Here is an 18,036-nt window from a genome sequence, read left to right on the forward strand (position 1 = left end):
GGTTTTCTCCTTTTGTTTAATTTTCTTGGTGGTTCTTGGACTTCCTGCGTTATAATTTTAAGGTCCTATTTCTAAATTAAAAAAAAATATTCTGGGCTTTTTTCTCAAGACAGTTATTTATAAATATTGGGAAAATGTTACTACTGTGAATGAAATATTTTCCCATTTTTCTAGGTGTCTCCTTCTAAACTAGAGAAACATATTTTAATTAATTTTAAGTGTTGTATCATATCTCTCCCTAATAATCTATTTTTTACTAACTTCAGCTTTCTTTTACTAGAATAACTTACATATTTTAAGTATTCCATCCAATCATTATCAAAAAGATATATATATTTCTCTTTCATTCCGATATTTATGCCAGTTAATTCATTTTTATGTCTTACTGGTTTCCTATATCTTCAAATCAGTGTTGAGTTATAAAGGGTTCAGTGGGCTTCCTGCTCTAATTTCTAATTTTATTAATTTGATTTATTGACTGAGGAATAACATTCATATGGTTAAAATAATAAAGTTTTCTGGGAACAATCTCCTTCCCATCCCTTCCCTAATCTGTCCAGTTCCCACCCTGTACTCAAAGTAACCACCATTATTGGATCTCTTCCACAGATCATCAAATTTACATATAGAAGCAAGTTCTTTATATATATAAAAACACACACATGTATAATATATTCAATATATATATTTATTGTGTGTGCATACAGTCTTAATTTTATTTGAAATGGTTTTAGTGTTTTGCTACTTAAGACACTTGCAATTGTTCTTCTTTCCAAAAATGCTTAATTTTTTAGTATTCTTTTCCATAGAGCTTTTATTACAAGTGGCTGCTGAATTTTACCAAATGCCATGTTAGCATCCATTGATAAAATCTTGTGATTTTTTTCTCCTTAATTTGTTGATATATTGAATTGTGTTGATTCCTAAAAATGAACCATTCTTGCATTCCTGCAGTAAATTATGATAGTATATTATTTTTGATATGTGGCTAGACTCTATTGTCTGATTTGATTCTTTTCTCTTTAGAATTTTTACGTTTAACTTCTAAGTGAAATTGGTTTATGGTGTTTTGTGTGCTACATACTATTAGATTTGGTACTGTTATTCTGACTTCACAAAATGAAACATTTTCTGTATTTTTCTATGGTTTAATATTATTAGAACTATGTTTATTTTAAGATTAAGAATCTGCTGGGAACCCAACAGGTCTCAATGTCTTTGTCTATAGTAGATTTCTTTTTTTTTAATTTTTAAATTAAATTAAATTTTTTTTTTACACAGCAGGTTCTTATTAGTCATCAATTTTATACACATCAGTGTATACATGTCAATCCCAATCACCCAATTCAGCACACCACCATCCCCACCCCCCTGCGGCTTTCCCCCTTTGGTGTCCATATGTTTGTTCTCTACATCTGTGTCTCAACTTCTGCCCTGCAAACTCGTTCACCTGTACCATTTTTCTAGGTTCCACATACGTGCGTTAATATACGATATTTGTTTTTCTCTTTCTGACTTACTTCATTCTGTATGACAGTCTCTGGATCCATCCATGTCTCAACAGATGACTCAATTTTGTTCCTTTTTATGGCTGAGTAATATTCCATTGTATATATGTACCACAACTTCTTTATCCATTCGTCTGGAGATGGGCATTTAGGTTGCTTCCATGACCTGACTATTGTAAATAGTGCTGCAGTGAACATTGGGGTGCATGTGTCTTTTTGAATTATGGTTTTCTCTGGGTATAGTGGGGTAGTGGGATTGCTGGATCATATGGTAATTCTATTTTTAGTTTTTTAAGGAACCTCCATACAGTTCTGCATAGTGGCTGTATCAATTTACATTCCCACCAACCGTGCAAGAGGGTTCCCTTTTCTCCACACCCTCTCCAGCATTTGTTGTTTGTAGATTTTCTGATGATGCCCATTCTAACTGGTGTGAGGTGATACCTAACTGTAGTTTTGATTTGAATTTCTCTAATAATTAATGATGTTGAGCAGCTTTTCATGTGCTTCTTGGCCATCTGTATGTCTTCTTTGGAGAAATGTCTATTTAGGTCTTCTGCCCATTTTTGGATTGGGTTGTTTGTTTCTTTAATATTGAGCTGCATGAGCTGTTTATATATTTTGGAGATTAATCCTTTGTCCATTGATTCGTTTGCAAATATTTTCTCCCATTCTGAGAGTTGTTTTGTCGTCTTGTTTATGGTTTCCTTTGCTGTGCAAAAGCTTTTAAGTTTCATTAGGTTCCATTTGTTTATTTTTGTTTTTATTTCCATTACTCTAGGATCAAAAAATATCTTGCTGTGATTTATGTCAAAGAGTGTTCTTCCTATGTTTTCCTCTAAGAGTTTTATAGTGTCCGGTCTTACATTTAGCTCTTGAATCCATTTTGAGTTTATTTTTGTGTATGCTGTTAGGGAGTGTTCTAATTTCATTCTTTTACATGTAGCTGTCCAGTTTTCCCAGCACCACTTATTGAAGAGACTGTCTTTTCTCCATTGTATATCCTTGCCTCCTTTGTAATAGATTAGTTGACCATAGGTGTGTGCGTTTATCTCTGGGCTTTCTATCTTGTTCCATTGATCTATGTTTCTGTTTTTGTGCCAGTACCATATTGTCTTGATTACTGTAGCTTTGTAGTATAGTCTGAAGTCAGGGAGCCTGATTCCTCCAGCTCCATTTTTTTCCCTCAAGACTGTTTTGGGTACTCGGGGTCTTTTGTGTCTCTATACAAATTTTAAGATTTTTTTGTTCTAGTTCTGTAAAAAATGCCATTGGTAATTTGATAGGGATTGCATTGAATCTGTAGATTGCTTTGGGGAGTATAGTCATTTTCACAATATTAATTCTTCCAATCCAAGAACATGGTATCTCTCTCCATCTGTTGGTATCATCTTTAATTTCTTTCATCAGTGTCTTATAGTTTTCTACATACAGGTCTTTTGTCTTCCTAGCTAGGTTTATTCCTAGGTATTTTATTCTTTATGTTGCAGTGGTAAATGGGAGTTTCCTTAATTTCTTTGTCAGATTTTTCATTATTAGTGTATAGGAATGCAAGAGATTTCTGTGCATTAATTTTGTATACTGCAACTTTACTAAATTCGTTGATTAGCTCTAGTAGTTGTCTGGTGACATCTTTAGGATTCTGTATGTATAGTATCATGTCATCTGCAAACAGTGACAGTTTTACTTCTTCTTTTCCAATTTGTTTTCCTTTTATTTCTTTTTCTTCTCTGATTGCCGTGGCTAGGACTTCCAAAACTATGTTGAATAATAGTGGTGAGAGTGGACATCCTTGTCTTGTTCCTGATCTTAGAGGAAATGCTTTCAGTTTTTCACCATTGACAATGATGTTTGCTGTTGGTTTGTCGTATATGGCCTTTATTATGTTGAGGTCGGTTCCCTCTATACCCACTTTCTGGAGAGTTTTTATCATAAATGGGTGTTGAATTTTGTCAAAAGCTTTTTCTGCATCTATTGAGATGATCATATGGTTTTTCTTATTTAATTTGTTAATATGGTGTATCACATTGATTTGCGCATATTGAAGAATCCTTGCATCCCTGGGATAAATCCCACTTGATCATGGTGTATGATCCTTTTAATGTGTTGTTGGATTCTGTTTGCTAGTATTTTGTTGAGGATTTTTGCATCTATATTCATCAGTGATATTGGTCTGTAATTTTCTTTTTTTGTAGTATGTTTGTCTGTTTTTGGTATCAGGGTGATGGTGGCCTCATAGAATGAGTTTGGGAGTGTTCCTTCCTCTGCAATTTTTTGGAAGAGTTTGAGAAGGATGGGTGTTAGCTCTTCTCTAAATGTTTGATAGAATTCACCTATGAAGCCATCTGGTTCTCGACTTTTGTTTGTTGGAAGATTTTTAATCACAGTTTCAATTTCATTACTTGTGATTGGTCTGTTCATATTTTCTGTTTCTTCCTGGTTCAGTCTTGGGAGGTTATACGTTTCTAAGAATTTGTCCATTTCTTCCAGGTTGTCCATTTTATTGGCATAGAGTTGCTTGTAGTAGTCTCGTAGGATGCTTTGTATTTCTGCTGTGTCTGTTGTAACTTCTCCTTTTTTATTTCTAATTTTGTTGATTTGAGTCCTCTCCCTCTTTTTCTTGGTGAGTCTGGCTAATGGTTTATCAATTTTCTTTATCTTCTCAGAGAACCAGCTTTTAATTTTATTGATCTTTGCTATTGTTTTCTTTGTTTCTATTTCATTTATTTCTGCTCTGGTCTTGATGATTTCTGTCCTTCTGCTAACTTTGGGTTTTGTTTGTTCTTTCTCTAGTTCCTTTAGGTGTAAGGTTAGATTGTTTATTTGAGATTTTTCTTGTTTCTTGAGGTAGGCTTGTATAGCTATAAACTTCCCTCGTAGAACTGCTTTTGCTGCATCCCATAAATTTTGGATCGTCGTGTTTTCATTGTCATTTGTCTCTAGGTATTTTTTGATTTCCTCTTTGATTTCTTCAGTGATCTCTTGGTTATTTAGTAACATATTGTTTAGCCTCCATGTGTTTCTGTTTTTTACGTTTTTTTCCCTGTAATTTATTTCTAATCTCATAGCGTTGTGGTCAGAAAAGATGCTTGATATGATTTCAGTTTTCTTAAATTTACTGAGGCTTGATTTGTGACCCAAGATGTGATCTGTCCTGGAGAATGTTTTGTGCGCACTTGAGAAGAAAGTGTAATCTGCTGTTTTTGGATGGAATGCCCTATAAATATCAATTAAATCTATCTGGTCTATTGTGTCATTTAAAGCTTCTGTTTCCTTATTTATTTTCATTTTGGATGATCTGTCCATTGGTGTAAGTGAGGTGTTAAAGTCCCCCACTATTATTGTGTTACTGTCGATTTCCTCTTTTATAGCTGTTAGCGGTTGCCTTATGTACTGAGGTGCTCCTATGTTGGGTGCATATATATTTATAATTGTTATATCTTCTTCTTGGATTGATCTCTTGATCATTATGTAGTGTCTGTTCTTGTCTCTTGTAACATTCTTTATTTTAAAGTCTATTTTATCTCATACGAGTATTGCTACTCCAGCTTTCTTTTGATTTCCATTTCCATGGTATATCTTTTTCCATCTCCTCACTTTCAGTCTGTATATGTCGCTAGGTGTGTAGTGGGTCTCTTGTAGACAGCATATATATGGGTCTTGTTTTTGTATCCATTCAGCAAGCCTGTGTCTTTTGGTTGGAGCATTTAATTCATTCACGTTTAAGGTAATTATCGATATGTATGTTCCTATGACCATTTTCTTAATTGTTTTGGGTTTGTTTTTTTAGGTCCTTCTCTTGTGTTTCCCACTTAAAGAAGTTCCTTTAGCATTTCTTGTAGAGTTGGTTTGGTGGTGCTGAATTCTCTTAGCTTTTGCTTGTCTGTAAAGCTTTTGATTTCTCCATCGAATCTGAATGAGATCCTTGCTGGGTAGAGTAATCTTGGTTGTAGGTTCTTCCCTTTCATCACTTTAAGTATATCATGCCCCTCCCTTCTGGCTTGTAGAGTTTCTGCTGACAAATCAGCTGTTAACCTTATGGGAATTCCCTTGTATGTTATTTGTCGTTTTTCCCTTGCTGCCTTCGATAATTTTTCTTTGTCTTTAATTTTTGCCAGTTTGATTACTGTGTGTCTCAGTGTGTTTCTCCTTGCGTTTATCCTGTATGGGACTCGCTGTGCTTCCTGGACTTGGGTAGCTATTTCCTTTCCCATGTTAGGGAAGTTTTCGACTATAATCTCTTAAAATATTTTCTCTGGTCATTTCTCTCTCTCTTCTCCTTCTGGGACCCCTATAATGTGAATGTTTTTGCATTTAATGTTGTCCCAGAGGTCTCTTAGGCTGTGTTCATTTCTTTTCATTCTTTTTTCTTTATTCTGTTCCACAGCAGTGAACTCCACCATTCTGTGTTCCAGGTCATTTACCTGTTCTTCTGCCTCAGTTATTCTGCTATTGATTCCTTCTAGCGTAGTTTTCATTTCAGTTATTGTATTGTTCATCTCTGTTGTGTGTTCTTTAATTCTTCTAGGTCTTTGTCGAACACTTCTTGCATCTTCTCAATCTTTGCCTCCATTCTTTTTCTGAGGTCCTGGATCATCTTCACTCTCATTATTCTGAATTCTTTTTCTGGACGGTTGCCTATCTCTACTTCACTTAGTTGTTTTTCTGGGGCTTTATCTTGTTGCTTCATGTGGTACATAGCCCTCTGCCTTTTCATCTTGTCTATCTTTCTGTGAATGTGGTTTTTGTTCCACAGGCTGCAGGATTGTAGTTCTTGCTTCTGCTGTCTGCCCTCTGGTGGATTAGGCTATGTAAGAGGCTTGAGCAAGTTTCCTGATGGGAGGGACTGGTGGTGGGTAGATCTGGGTGTTGCTCTGGTGCGCAGAGCTCAGTAAAACTTTAATCTGCTTGACTGTTGATGGATGGGGCTCGGTTCCCTCCCTGTTGGTTGTTTGGCCCGAGGCAACCCAACACTGGAGCCTACCTGGGCTCTTTGGTGGGGCTGATGCCAGACTCTGGGAGGGCTCACGCCAAGGAGTACTTTCCAGAACTTCTGCTGTCAGTGTCCTTGTCCCCACAGTGAGCCATAGCCACCCCCCACCTCTGCAGGAGACCCTCCAACACTAGCAGTTAGGTCTGGTTCAGCTTCCCCTGGGGACACTACTCCTTTCCCTGGGTCCCAATGCGCACACTACTTTGTGTGTGCCCTCCAAGAGTGGAGTCTCTGTTTCCCCCAGTCCTGTCGAAGTCCTGTAGTGAAATACTACTAGGCTTCAAAGTCTGGTTCTCTAGCAGTTCCTCCTCCCGTTGCCGGACCCCCAGGTTGGGAAGCCTGACGTGGGGCTCAGAACCTTCACTCCTCCAGTTGGTGGACTTCTGTGGTATGTGTTCTCCAGTCTGTGAGTCACCCACCCAGCAGTTATGGGATTTGATTTTACTGTGATTGCACCCCTCCTACCGTCTCGTTGTGGCTTCTCCTTTGTCTTTGGATGTGGGGTATCTTTTTTGGTGAGTTCCAGTGTTTTCCTGTCGATGATTGTCCAGGAGCTAGTTGTGATTCTCATGTTCTCACAAGAGGGAGTGAGAGCACATCCTTCTACTCCGCCATCTTAGTTCCTCCTCCTTTAGTAGATTTTTAATTACCTTTAATTCGTGCTATTTGGTTCTACTCAATTCATTTCTCTTGGGTCAATTTTGTTATTTTCTGTCTTACTGGGAAAACATTTTTCTCTTCGGTTTTCAAATGAATTGCCAAGAAATTGCATTTGTATTTTCTTAGCTTTGTCTTATTTTTTCTTTTCTTTCTTTTTTTTTTTTTTTTTTGCAGTACGCGGGCCTCACACTGTTGTGGTCTCTCCTGTTGTGGAGCACAGGCTTCGGACGCGCAGGCTCAGCGGCCGTGGCTCACAGGCCCAGCTGCTCCACGGCATGTGGGATCTTCCCAGACTGGGGCACGAATCTGTGTCCCCTGCATCGGCAGGCGGACTCTCAACCACTGTGCCACCAGGGAAGCCCTGTCTTATTTTCTTAATTCTCTCCTATACTTATGATTTCTCTTTTCATTTTGACTATCGTGAGTTTTCCCTCTCACTCTTTTTTTTTTCACCCCCTTATTAGACTCTGATTCTTTAATCATGTTTCAGAGAGCTAGCTTTTGGACTTATTTACGCTTTTATAACTTCTTTACTTTATATTAATGTCAAATAGTATCTCTTAGTTCCTTCTTCCTAGTTCATTTTGATACAGTTTGTATTTTTTCTAATTTCTTATTTACTGGGTTCCCCCCCGCCTCTGCCTTTTAAAAATATTAAAAGCTATTAAGGCCATAAATTTACTTCTGAATACAAATTTTGCTAGGTCACCTGAGTTTTTATTATGATTATTAAATCATAGCTATTTTTTGTTGTAGCTTACTATGTAGATCATAATTTCTCTTTTGATTTCTTCTTTGATCCAAAGATTATCTAGGTCATCTCGTCATTTATAACAAAATATTTTTGGTACCTTTTCCTGAATTTTCTATATTACGTATCTCTGAAATTAGTTTATTGTTAATATAATTTCTGTTTTTTGTTTTTTCGAACTATATTTGTCTCTTCTACAAGGTATACTGAAATAACTCAGTATATTTGTATCTTTTTAAAAAATTTTTGAATTTTAATTTTTTTATACAGCAGGTCCTTATTAGTCATCAATTTTATACACATCAGTGAGTGTATTTGTATCTTTAAAAATAAAATTATTAAAGCTCTAATAAGTTTTGCTTTATTACCTGCTGTGTTATTTGGTATATACAACTTTATAACTCATATTGGTCATAAACTGTATATTTTACAATTGTATAATCTTTATCCTACTCGATACTTTTTTTAACTCAAATTTATTTAATTAATTTATGTATTTGGCTGCGTTGGGTCCTCACTGCTGCTCATGGGCTTTCTCTAGTTGCAGCAAGCAGGGGCTACTCTTTCTTTCCATGTACAGGCTTCTAACTGCAGTGGCTTCTGTTGTTGCGGAGCACAGGCTCTAGGCGCGCAGGCTCAGTAGGTGTGGCTCGCGGGCTCTAGAGTGCAGGCTTAGTAGTTGTGGCACACGGGCTTAGTTACTCCGTAGCATGTGGGATCTTCCCAGACCAGGGCTCGAACCCGTGTCCCCTGCATTGGCAGGTGGATTCCTACCCACTGCGCCACCAGGGAAGGCCCCACTCAATACTTTTGACCTTGAAATTATACCTCGATTGATACATGTTTCTCTGCATTTTTTGCAGAGAACAAAATAAAACAAAATACTATTTTCCCCAAAAGATCCACATTTTTCTCCCAGGTGTCTTCTTGACCATGAAAAGATGAGACCTTTAGAGTACTTTTATTTTCTGCCTCTCTTCTGTTTTCCCCTCGTTCTCTTCTTTCAGATCTTGGGAGTACTTTTACTTCTGCCTCCCTCCATCTCCCCTGCCTACAACTCTTTTATTTTGAATAGATTGTTTAGAACATCTTGAATAGATATCTATTAAAATTTCTTTGGGGATAAAGTCCTTTGTTTCAAGAGTCCTTATTGATCATGTAAGTTATACATTCTTAGATATTTGGTTATTATCTAAATGTATATTACATGATATAAACTGAAAGATTCGTTACTTATATTACCCTTTCTCATCATCTTCCCTGTTACCATGTCTCTATTCTGGTTTATTTTTTCTTATTTAGAACCCTTTCTCAATTATTTTTCTCAGTTGGGGTAACTGAGAAAATATACTCTCTCAATTCTTCCATATTTGCAATTTTTTTCATATATCAAAGTGTAAGTTTTGTTGGTATGGAATTCTTTTCTCCTTGTCCCCTGTGAATGTTATTCAACTCTTTCTTTCTCTTTTTTTAAAGTATAACAGATTAGAAGTCCAATGAGGAGCTGATTTTTTTATCTTTTATAACTTACTTGCTTTTTATAGCTGGGTGCTTAAATATGATTCAGCATCCTTGAACTTTTATCCCTGATACCTTTTAATGTGCATTTTCTTTTATTATAATACTCTACTTTTTGCAGTAATAAAATATACATAATATAAAATTTACCATTTTAACCATTTTTAAGCATACAGTTCAGTGACATTAAGCACAGTAAACATTGTTGTACAACCATCACTGTCATCCATCTCTAGAACTTTTTCATCTTCCCAAACTGAAACTTTGTACCATTAAACAATAACTCCCCCTTCCACAGCCCCATTCAAGCACCATTCTACTTTCTATTTGAATTTGATGACTCTAAATACCTCTTAAAAGTGGAATTATACAGTATTTGACCTTTTGTGACTGTCTTGTTTCACTTAGTGTAATGCCTTCAGGGTTCATCCATGTTACTATGTCAGAATTTCCTTGTTTTTTAAGGCTGAATAATATTCCCTTATATGTTATGTGTGTACCACATTTTGTTTAGCCATTCATCCATTGATGGACATTTGAGTTTGTTTCCACCTTTTGGCTTTTGTGAATATGCTGCTATAAACGTGGGTGTACAAATATATTTTCGAGTCCCTGCTTTCACTTCTTCTGGGTATACACCCAGAAGTAGAATTGCGGATCTTATGGTAATGTGTGTTTAATTGTTTTGAGGAACTGCCATACTATTGTATTTTCCATAGTGGCACCACCATTACACATTTTCATCGGCAGCACACAAAGCTTTTATTTTATCCACATCTGTGCCAATCCTTGTTATTTTCTGTGTCTTGATTATAGCCATTCTAATGAGTGTGATTTTAATATACATTTTTAATCTGTCAGTTTAAAAAAAATCTGTCTCCTATGCTAGGAGGGCTCTGTGACGTTGAACCTGAGAGTAGAGAACTCATAACACCATGCTTGCTTGGTCTTCTGTTCTTAGAATATTTTATTTTTATAGAATATTTTTAGCCCATTTATATCTGAAATATAAATGACATGAATTCAGTGATTTGCAGTTATACAGGTCTGTATCAGTGTCTTAATCTCAGTTTCCTCATCTGTGAACTGAGGGTCTTTGGTGATTTACTTCCTAGATTGTCTGATTCAGCTGTAACATCATTCGCATACTTACAGAATAGGTCAGAATTACTGCAAGGCATTTACCAGCCCTCCATAGGTAGTGGAAGTCCTCCCTTTCTACCTGTCTTCTCATACATACATGTTAAAGGCCAACAACACATTTCTGCTTATTCCCTAATCATCCTTCATAATCTCTTTTAATTGTTCCTTCTCCCTGATTCTTTCCTCCACTGATTCTAACCTCCCTTCACACTTTGGTTTGGTGGAAGTCTTATTCTAAACTTCAGATAACAGCTGAGATCTCACTTGAAGAAGTCTTCCCAGTTCTCTGTGACCTAAATTAATTTCTAAATTGTTATTCTCATAGACCTTGAATTTTTAGACTTATCACATTATGCCTTTTATTAGAAGGATGTGTGTGTGTGTGATTTTTATTTGACCCTTCCCCATAGTTTAATAAGGTTCTACACTGCTGGGACCATATCTTACTCATATTATGACGTTGTGCCTATGTCAGGGCAAGTAAGTACTTAGTATATTTTAACTGCATTTGAGCAAGAGTGGAAAAAACGTGTATTGACCAGTAATCAGTTTTGTGGCTTGGTGTTGCTATTTTGTCTAGGAAATGTAATCAACAATATTTTCAGTAGATTTTCTTTGTATTTTATATCTACCTTTTAGGACCGGCGTTTCTTAAGTCAGCAATAAAATTAACTACAGCAGGAACTTCATTAAAGCTACAATTTAGGATATGAAATATGAAAGATTTCTAACTTTATCCTGTACATTTCACATATATCATTAGTCACTGTTAGACACTTTGGTCTTGCTTTATATAATTCAGTGCTGAATGTGTATTTTAATGAGAGAGTTTTTGACATCAACATTTTTAACTTTCGTCTAATTTATAATATTAACTTTGAGTTCATGGAAATAGCTGCCTCTATAGGTTATGGTTTGAAACTGCTAATAAGTTCAGTCAGTAATACATGATCTTTAGCTCCTAAACTGTGAATGGTAGATTTCACTTTTTGTTCAGATCTATGTCTGAATTGAAAGGGGTCACAGTGTCTGAATGCTGAATAAAGCAGTAGAATGCTAATCAGAAGATAGAAGTACTAGACTCACTCCATTATTAACTTACACTCTGTTCAGGAATCGACATGGGTATTGGTGTCTTTTTTAAACTGGTATTAATAGTCTCTGCTACTTGATAGTTTGTGAAGTGCTTCATCACCACCATTTAAAAAATGTTTTAAATTCTTGTAGCGTTTTGAAGTAGTTATCTATTATCCCTGTTTTATAGATGCGGAGATTGAGACTTAGAGAAATTCAGTCACTGAAGATTTGGCTAGCAGTAAAATAAGTAATAGACTTGGAACTAGACCCCAGGATTTACCCCACAGTTAAGACTGTTAGCTGCAATCATGCTGTGGTGTGTTTTTTTGTTTATAGGATTCTACATAAATGCACTGATGTTATTATCAACAAGTTATCTTGAATGTCACTACAGTGTGTGTATATATATATATTCCATTGCATGTTTAAATCTGTTTCCCTCAGTGGTGTCTGGTAACAGATTAAGCTTCAGGGGTATGATTTTCATTACTTTTTCCAAGTGAATGATTTTGAAAGCTATCAAAAGCATTTTTCTATTTTTAAAATTTTCCTTCAAACCGATGTTTCCTTTTAGAATTACAAAATAATTTTAAAATCATGATTATCTGATGTTAACTGTTAATCCTTAAGTATATAATTAAAATTTTTGTTCAATACTTGATTAAAAACTATTTCTGAATTTTCTGTCTTTATTCCACAGAATGATAAATAACGCTGATCATCTCTAGAAAAGATATTAATTCACCTCATGTAAAGTATGCTCAGTTCCTTTCCAGTGGTGTAAGTATCTAATTCTTCTCTTAATTTTCATCCTCTCAATTGTTTTAATAAATGATTATGATCCACAAATGACAGCAGGCATTTGTAGAGTTGAAAGAATTTTTTCATAGTTATGTGGTAAGGAATGAATTTTCAAATCTATCAACTTTCTCTTTTACCATTTCTGTTTCAAGTTTGAAGTCTAACATTAATTTTCAATTGAACATAAAATTACATATAATTTTAAACTGCTTAATAGCCTAGAAATTTGTGAAACAGATGGCTGGTGTTAAATACCTTGTGACAAGCAGAATATTGGAAGAATGCTACCTTAATGCTGCCTTTTGTATGCAAACTACTAAACACCTTAGCCATTTTCTTTACCTACTGGGGATAATAATGTAGTTAAGTCTGTTAGCTAATGTAACTGGTAGACTTTCTTTGGAGTCTGGCAAAAAATACAAATTGGATGGTGGTATTATGTAGAGATTTTTTTTTTGTGCTAGGACATGAGCTGTAACCACTAGTTCATATTAAATAGGCCTCTGAATAAAAGTATTCTAGAGTAGATAAAGTATCTATTAGCTCATTAAGTACATCTTTAGAGTCTAGTGCAGAGTGCCTTTAGCGTAAGCATTTTCTAAAATTTGGTCCAACCAATATTTCAATTAAATTCCTTCTGTTTTGGTTGACAGTTCTATAATCCAATAAGTAGACATTAAGATAGATTTTCCTTGTTATTTAGGTTTTCTGTTAAACTTTTTTCTTCTCTCATTGGCTTTATCATATATCTAAAAGTCTCTGGAATAGGCCAGGTGGTGTGAACTGTAGCCTGAGTTGCTGCTAAGTAGCTGTGTCCTTGGGAAAGGGAAGACACTGTGTTTGCTTTGGGCCTGAGTTTCCCTTTTTTAAAAAGTACAATTTATTTGTTAATGGCTATTTTCTATAGCCATTAGAATGTAATTAAGCATCGTGAGGCCGGGAATTTTTGCCTAATTTGTTCCTTGTTGCATCCTCTCTCCCTTGTACATGGTCTGACACATAGGGGTCACTCAATAAGTGTTAGTTGAATGATTTTTGTCTAAATGGTCTCCTGTTCTCTGATTGCACACCTAATTTATATCTCCCTCTATAAACTTGCATGTTTTTATCAACACTAGGATTTTATTTTCCCAAATGTGTATAAGGTGGCTGTAATTTAAAAATTTCAACCTTAATTAGTGGTAATTTAAAAATAGCTATTAAAGTATGATTGTAAATTGAATATAATCTTCTTTTTCTCAAAATCTTTTTATTATGAAAAGAACATTTTTATACTATTATCTGTAGTCATAGTCTCTCTTCTCTGCGTTAGTCAGTTCTGCCATTGGTTTGAATTATAGAATCATTTTACCATACTGTGAAGCTCAATCCCCAGCAAATCTTCATTTCTTACTTATTCTCACTCTTGTCATTTTCTTACTTTAAAACTGCCTCTCCTTTGATGGTAATGATAATTGTGTGTGTAATGTGCCATAAATAGTAAGAAGGGCCTTAGTACATCTTTAGTTGGTTAATATTATGACTGATGCAATAATGTGTTAAATCATCATGGAATAAATACCATGTATGACAAACAAAACTAATACATGACTAGACCATATTTTGCCTAGTCATTCTAGATAAAAAGATAAAGACAGCAGTCAAGCTGAAGAAAATGCTGTGTTATCCAATAAGGTCTTATTATCTGTTGATGATTTACAGGTAAGGTAGTTGTGTCATTTTTGCACATATGATTTCAAGATAAATCATTTGTGAATGCTTTAACCTTCATGATTATAGGATTTAGTTTAAGAAAGTATGTTCTGGGGCTTCCCTGGTGGCACAGTGGTTGAGAATCTGCCTGCCAATGCAGGGGACATGGGTTCAAGCCCTGGTCTGGGAAGATCCCACATGCCGTGGAGCAACTAGCTCCGTGAGCCACAATTACTGAGCCTGCGCGTCTGGAGCCTGTGCTCTGCAGCAAGAGAGGCCGCAATAGTGAGAGGCCCGCGCACCGCGATGAGGAGTGGCCCCCACTTGCCGCAACTAGAGAAAGCCCTCGCACAGAAACGAAGACCCAACACAGCCATAAATAAATAAAAATTAAAAAAAAAAAAAAAAAAAGTATGTTCTGGACCTCGGGCCTTATCCAAGAAGGGTTTACATATCCAAGTAGGGGTAAAATTTATTGTAAAATACGTTTACTATTATGGTCTAATAGTATGGTCTTTTAGAATGTCAGTTTATGAACTGAGGCATAATTCCTGAATTTAATTGTTCTTTTATGCTTCAGACATTGTCTGTGTTATTACAGTGTCAAAATTCTTCTCACATCATTTTCAATTACTGTTGGCCTGAGTCTGCATTCAGATTAGTAATTTGAAGTGAAAGATGTTCCTTATCCTGTGAACAGTTCTTCTGCTACACAGGAAAATTAATTCAGTTCTTACATGTTATCTTTTTCTGTTATAAAAGAATTGCTGGTATCATGGACTTAGATGACCTTTGTAGGTCATTTTAGCCATAATTTCATGATTATGCACTTAAACTAGGTGAATTATAGGAAATAAAATTTGAAAATGACAGAATGTGTACCTTTGTTTATGTTAATGCCACTGGAATATTGTTCTCAATATCCAAGAAAGCTTCTAATCTTGGCATTTTCTCAGTAAAATATTGTACCTTCAGTGTCATATGCATGATTTGATCCTGCTCATTATGCCACTATCATTCTGCTCTATAGGAGTCATACATTTTATTCTAGCAATTGTAGATCTTTTTACTTAAGGTATATCTTTGTATTAGGGACCTCTCTTGGTGCAAGGCACAGACATCTAATTTAAACAAGGTGAAGCATAAAGGGAAGTTTATGCTCTTACATAACAATATAGCAAGAAGAGCAGGAGTGGACTTCCGTGGTGATCCAGTGGTTAAGACTCTGCGCTTCCACTGCAGGGGGCACGGGTTCAACCCCTGGTGGGGAAGAAGAGCAGGGATGAGGTAGGGGCTTAGGAATGACTAGAACAAGGGATATGAACACTGTAGAACTTTCCCCTTTGCTCTGCATTTCTTCGTATGCCTGCTTTAGTTTCCTATAAACTAGCTTCTTCTGCATGGTGAGGAATATACCAGACTAACATCTTCCCACAGCTGAGCACAGTTACAGTGACTGTCCATCTTCCTTCTACTCTAACCTGAATATTTTGAGGAGAACAAGGCTTGGTTTCCTTGTGTGCCCACGCTGTTGGCCAGAAGGTAGGGTATTTTGAGTGACATCCCCAAGAACATGTGATTGGAAACAATGAGGCATTCTGTGCAGACAAAATAATAGGTGCCTTCTGTTATCTCCTTTTATGACTTTGGATTAAAAATGTTTCCCATAGTCAAGGAATCTGAAATAACATAATATTACATTGCTTCAGATACTGTGGAATCTTTAGTTCTGGTAGTTCTAATATAAGCTTTAGGATGGATACTTTTCAGTTAACAGGTTAAATTCTTGTAATTTATTTTAGTTTTATGCTAATATATACAGAGTGCTGTTCCATACAGAGAGACATTTGAAGAATTATATACAGAATACTATCTGCTCTGATATAAATGGGATAGGAAAATATCATAATTGATTTTTTTTGTCTGTATAATAAAACAGTCCTTGAAATCTCGTATCTAAACAAGGTCAGTTTATGATGAATTTTGAAAGTATGAAGACCTTCAAAGCATGAAGTTAGCAATGGACAACTCCATTTTCAAGAGAAAAGAATAATGTACAGAAACCTGAATTTACCAAATCATTAAGTTAAGAGGTAAATTATTTGGATTACTAAAGGGATTTGGCAGCTACTTTTAAAATTTTGTTTATTTTTTATGTTTTTGCGGTACGCGGGCCTCTCACCGCTGTGGCCCCTCCCGCCGCGGAGCACAGGCTCCGGACGCGCAGGCCCAGCGGCCTTGGCTCACGGGCCCAGTCGCTCTGCGGCATGCGGGATCCTCCTGGACCAGGGCACGAACCTGCATCCCCCGCATCGGCAGACGGACCCCCAACCACTGCGCCACCAGGGAAGCCCTTGGCAGCTACTTTTAAAAAGAACTTCCTAGGATTAAGAATTAATGTGTTACTAAGCACTTGATGGAAAGGACCAAGGGCTGAGGGTTAAGATAGAAACTAAAGTGTCAAGTGTCTCTTATAAGCCATTAGGAAAATGTTTACAGAGCTTTTTCAACAAATTTTGAATGTAATATACCTACTGAAAAATGTACAAATCAGTAGTGTACAACTTGGTGAATGTTCACAGCTAATGTACCTATGTAATGTAACTAGCATAGAACAGAACATTACCAACACTGCATAGCATTTTAATAATAGAGCATTTGTGTTAATAAGCAGGGTTCTTTTGACATCAGTTAGGAGAAAAAGTAAATGAGTTACTCTGGTTGAAAGTTTTTTTTTTTTCTCTCTCTCCCAACTAGCTGATGATATGTTATGGGGGGTGTGGGGGAGGGGGTGGTATATGAAGCTAACAAGAAAATTAGCAGAGTACAGTTGTAATTGCCAAAAATTTAGAATAGCTAATAATTGGCAGCCGTCCAGGTGTCCGAAATAGAATGGCTAAACAAAACTCTGGTATATTCCTACAATGAAGTACTATTCAGTAATAAAAAGGAACAAATTGCTGATACATACAACATTGTAGATGAATCTCAAAAACTTTATACTGACAGAAGCCTTACACAAAAGAGTACATAAAAGTTCCATTTAGATGAGGTTCTGGAACAGACAAAACTAATCTGTCATGGGAAAAAAATCTGAGCAGTGATTGCCTCTGAGGGAAGAGGACAGGGACTGACCAGGAAGGGGCATGAGGGAACTTCCTGGGGTGATGGTAATATTCTGTAACTTCATAGGGGTTTGAATTTCACAGGTGGATGTACTTCTCAGAACTCATAGATGGTAAACATAAGATTTTCATATTTTATTTTATCTAAATTTTACTTCAAGAGAAAAACTACCTGAACAAATACTGAGCTCTAATTAATGATATACATGTGGAAGTATTTAGGGGGAAGTGTACAGATGTCTGTAACTGATTTTGAAATGCATCAAAAGATGAGATGAATAGAGGGATGGATGCATAAAGGAATGGATGGATATGTAGTAAAGCAAGTAAAACGTTAATGGTAAAATCTAGATCGTTAGTGTATGGGCATTCACTGTAAATTTATTTCAACTTTTCTCTGTGTTTAAAATTTTACATTATAAAACCTTGAAGGAAAAAAACTAGGCAATCAGGAAAGAATGTAATAATCATGAAAACAGGACTTTTATGATGAATAGCTTGTCACAAATGAATATTGGAAGAGGGCAAAAGAAAATGTTTATAGGTATAAGGCAGATACTGTGGCCCATGGGCACAAATGACCTGCAGCATGTTATTTTAGGTCCACAAAATGTTTGTTTTTATTTTTAATGAGCCTGTCTCTAAAACTAGAACTGTTTCACATAAAAATTATAGATTTCTGCCTGCTTATTTTATTTATTTTAAAATTTTATTTATTTATTTATTTTTGGCTGCGTTAGGCTCTCTCTAGTTGCTGCCAGCGGGGCT

The 18,036-nt window shown here is 35.9% G+C and overlaps 1 protein-coding gene across 15 annotated transcripts in view; it reads left to right on the forward strand.

Annotated features, from left to right (window-relative positions):
- HMBOX1 (homeobox containing 1) overlaps positions 1-18,036 on the forward strand; it is a 181,704-nt gene that overhangs the window by 71,730 nt on the left and 91,938 nt on the right. For all 15 annotated transcript variants that reach the window (XM_032634090.1, XM_032634092.1, XM_032634086.1 and 12 more), the window contains exon 2: positions 12,351-12,430. In XM_032634090.1, the coding sequence (XP_032489981.1) occupies positions 12,408-12,430 (23 nt within the window). In that variant the 5' untranslated portion in view covers positions 12,351-12,407. The remainder of the gene's footprint in view (positions 1-12,350; positions 12,431-18,036) is intronic.

This window comes from Phocoena sinus, chromosome 6 (assembly GCF_008692025.1).
Source record: "Phocoena sinus isolate mPhoSin1 chromosome 6, mPhoSin1.pri, whole genome shotgun sequence".
Classification (NCBI taxonomy): domain Eukaryota; kingdom Metazoa; phylum Chordata; class Mammalia; order Artiodactyla; family Phocoenidae; genus Phocoena; species Phocoena sinus.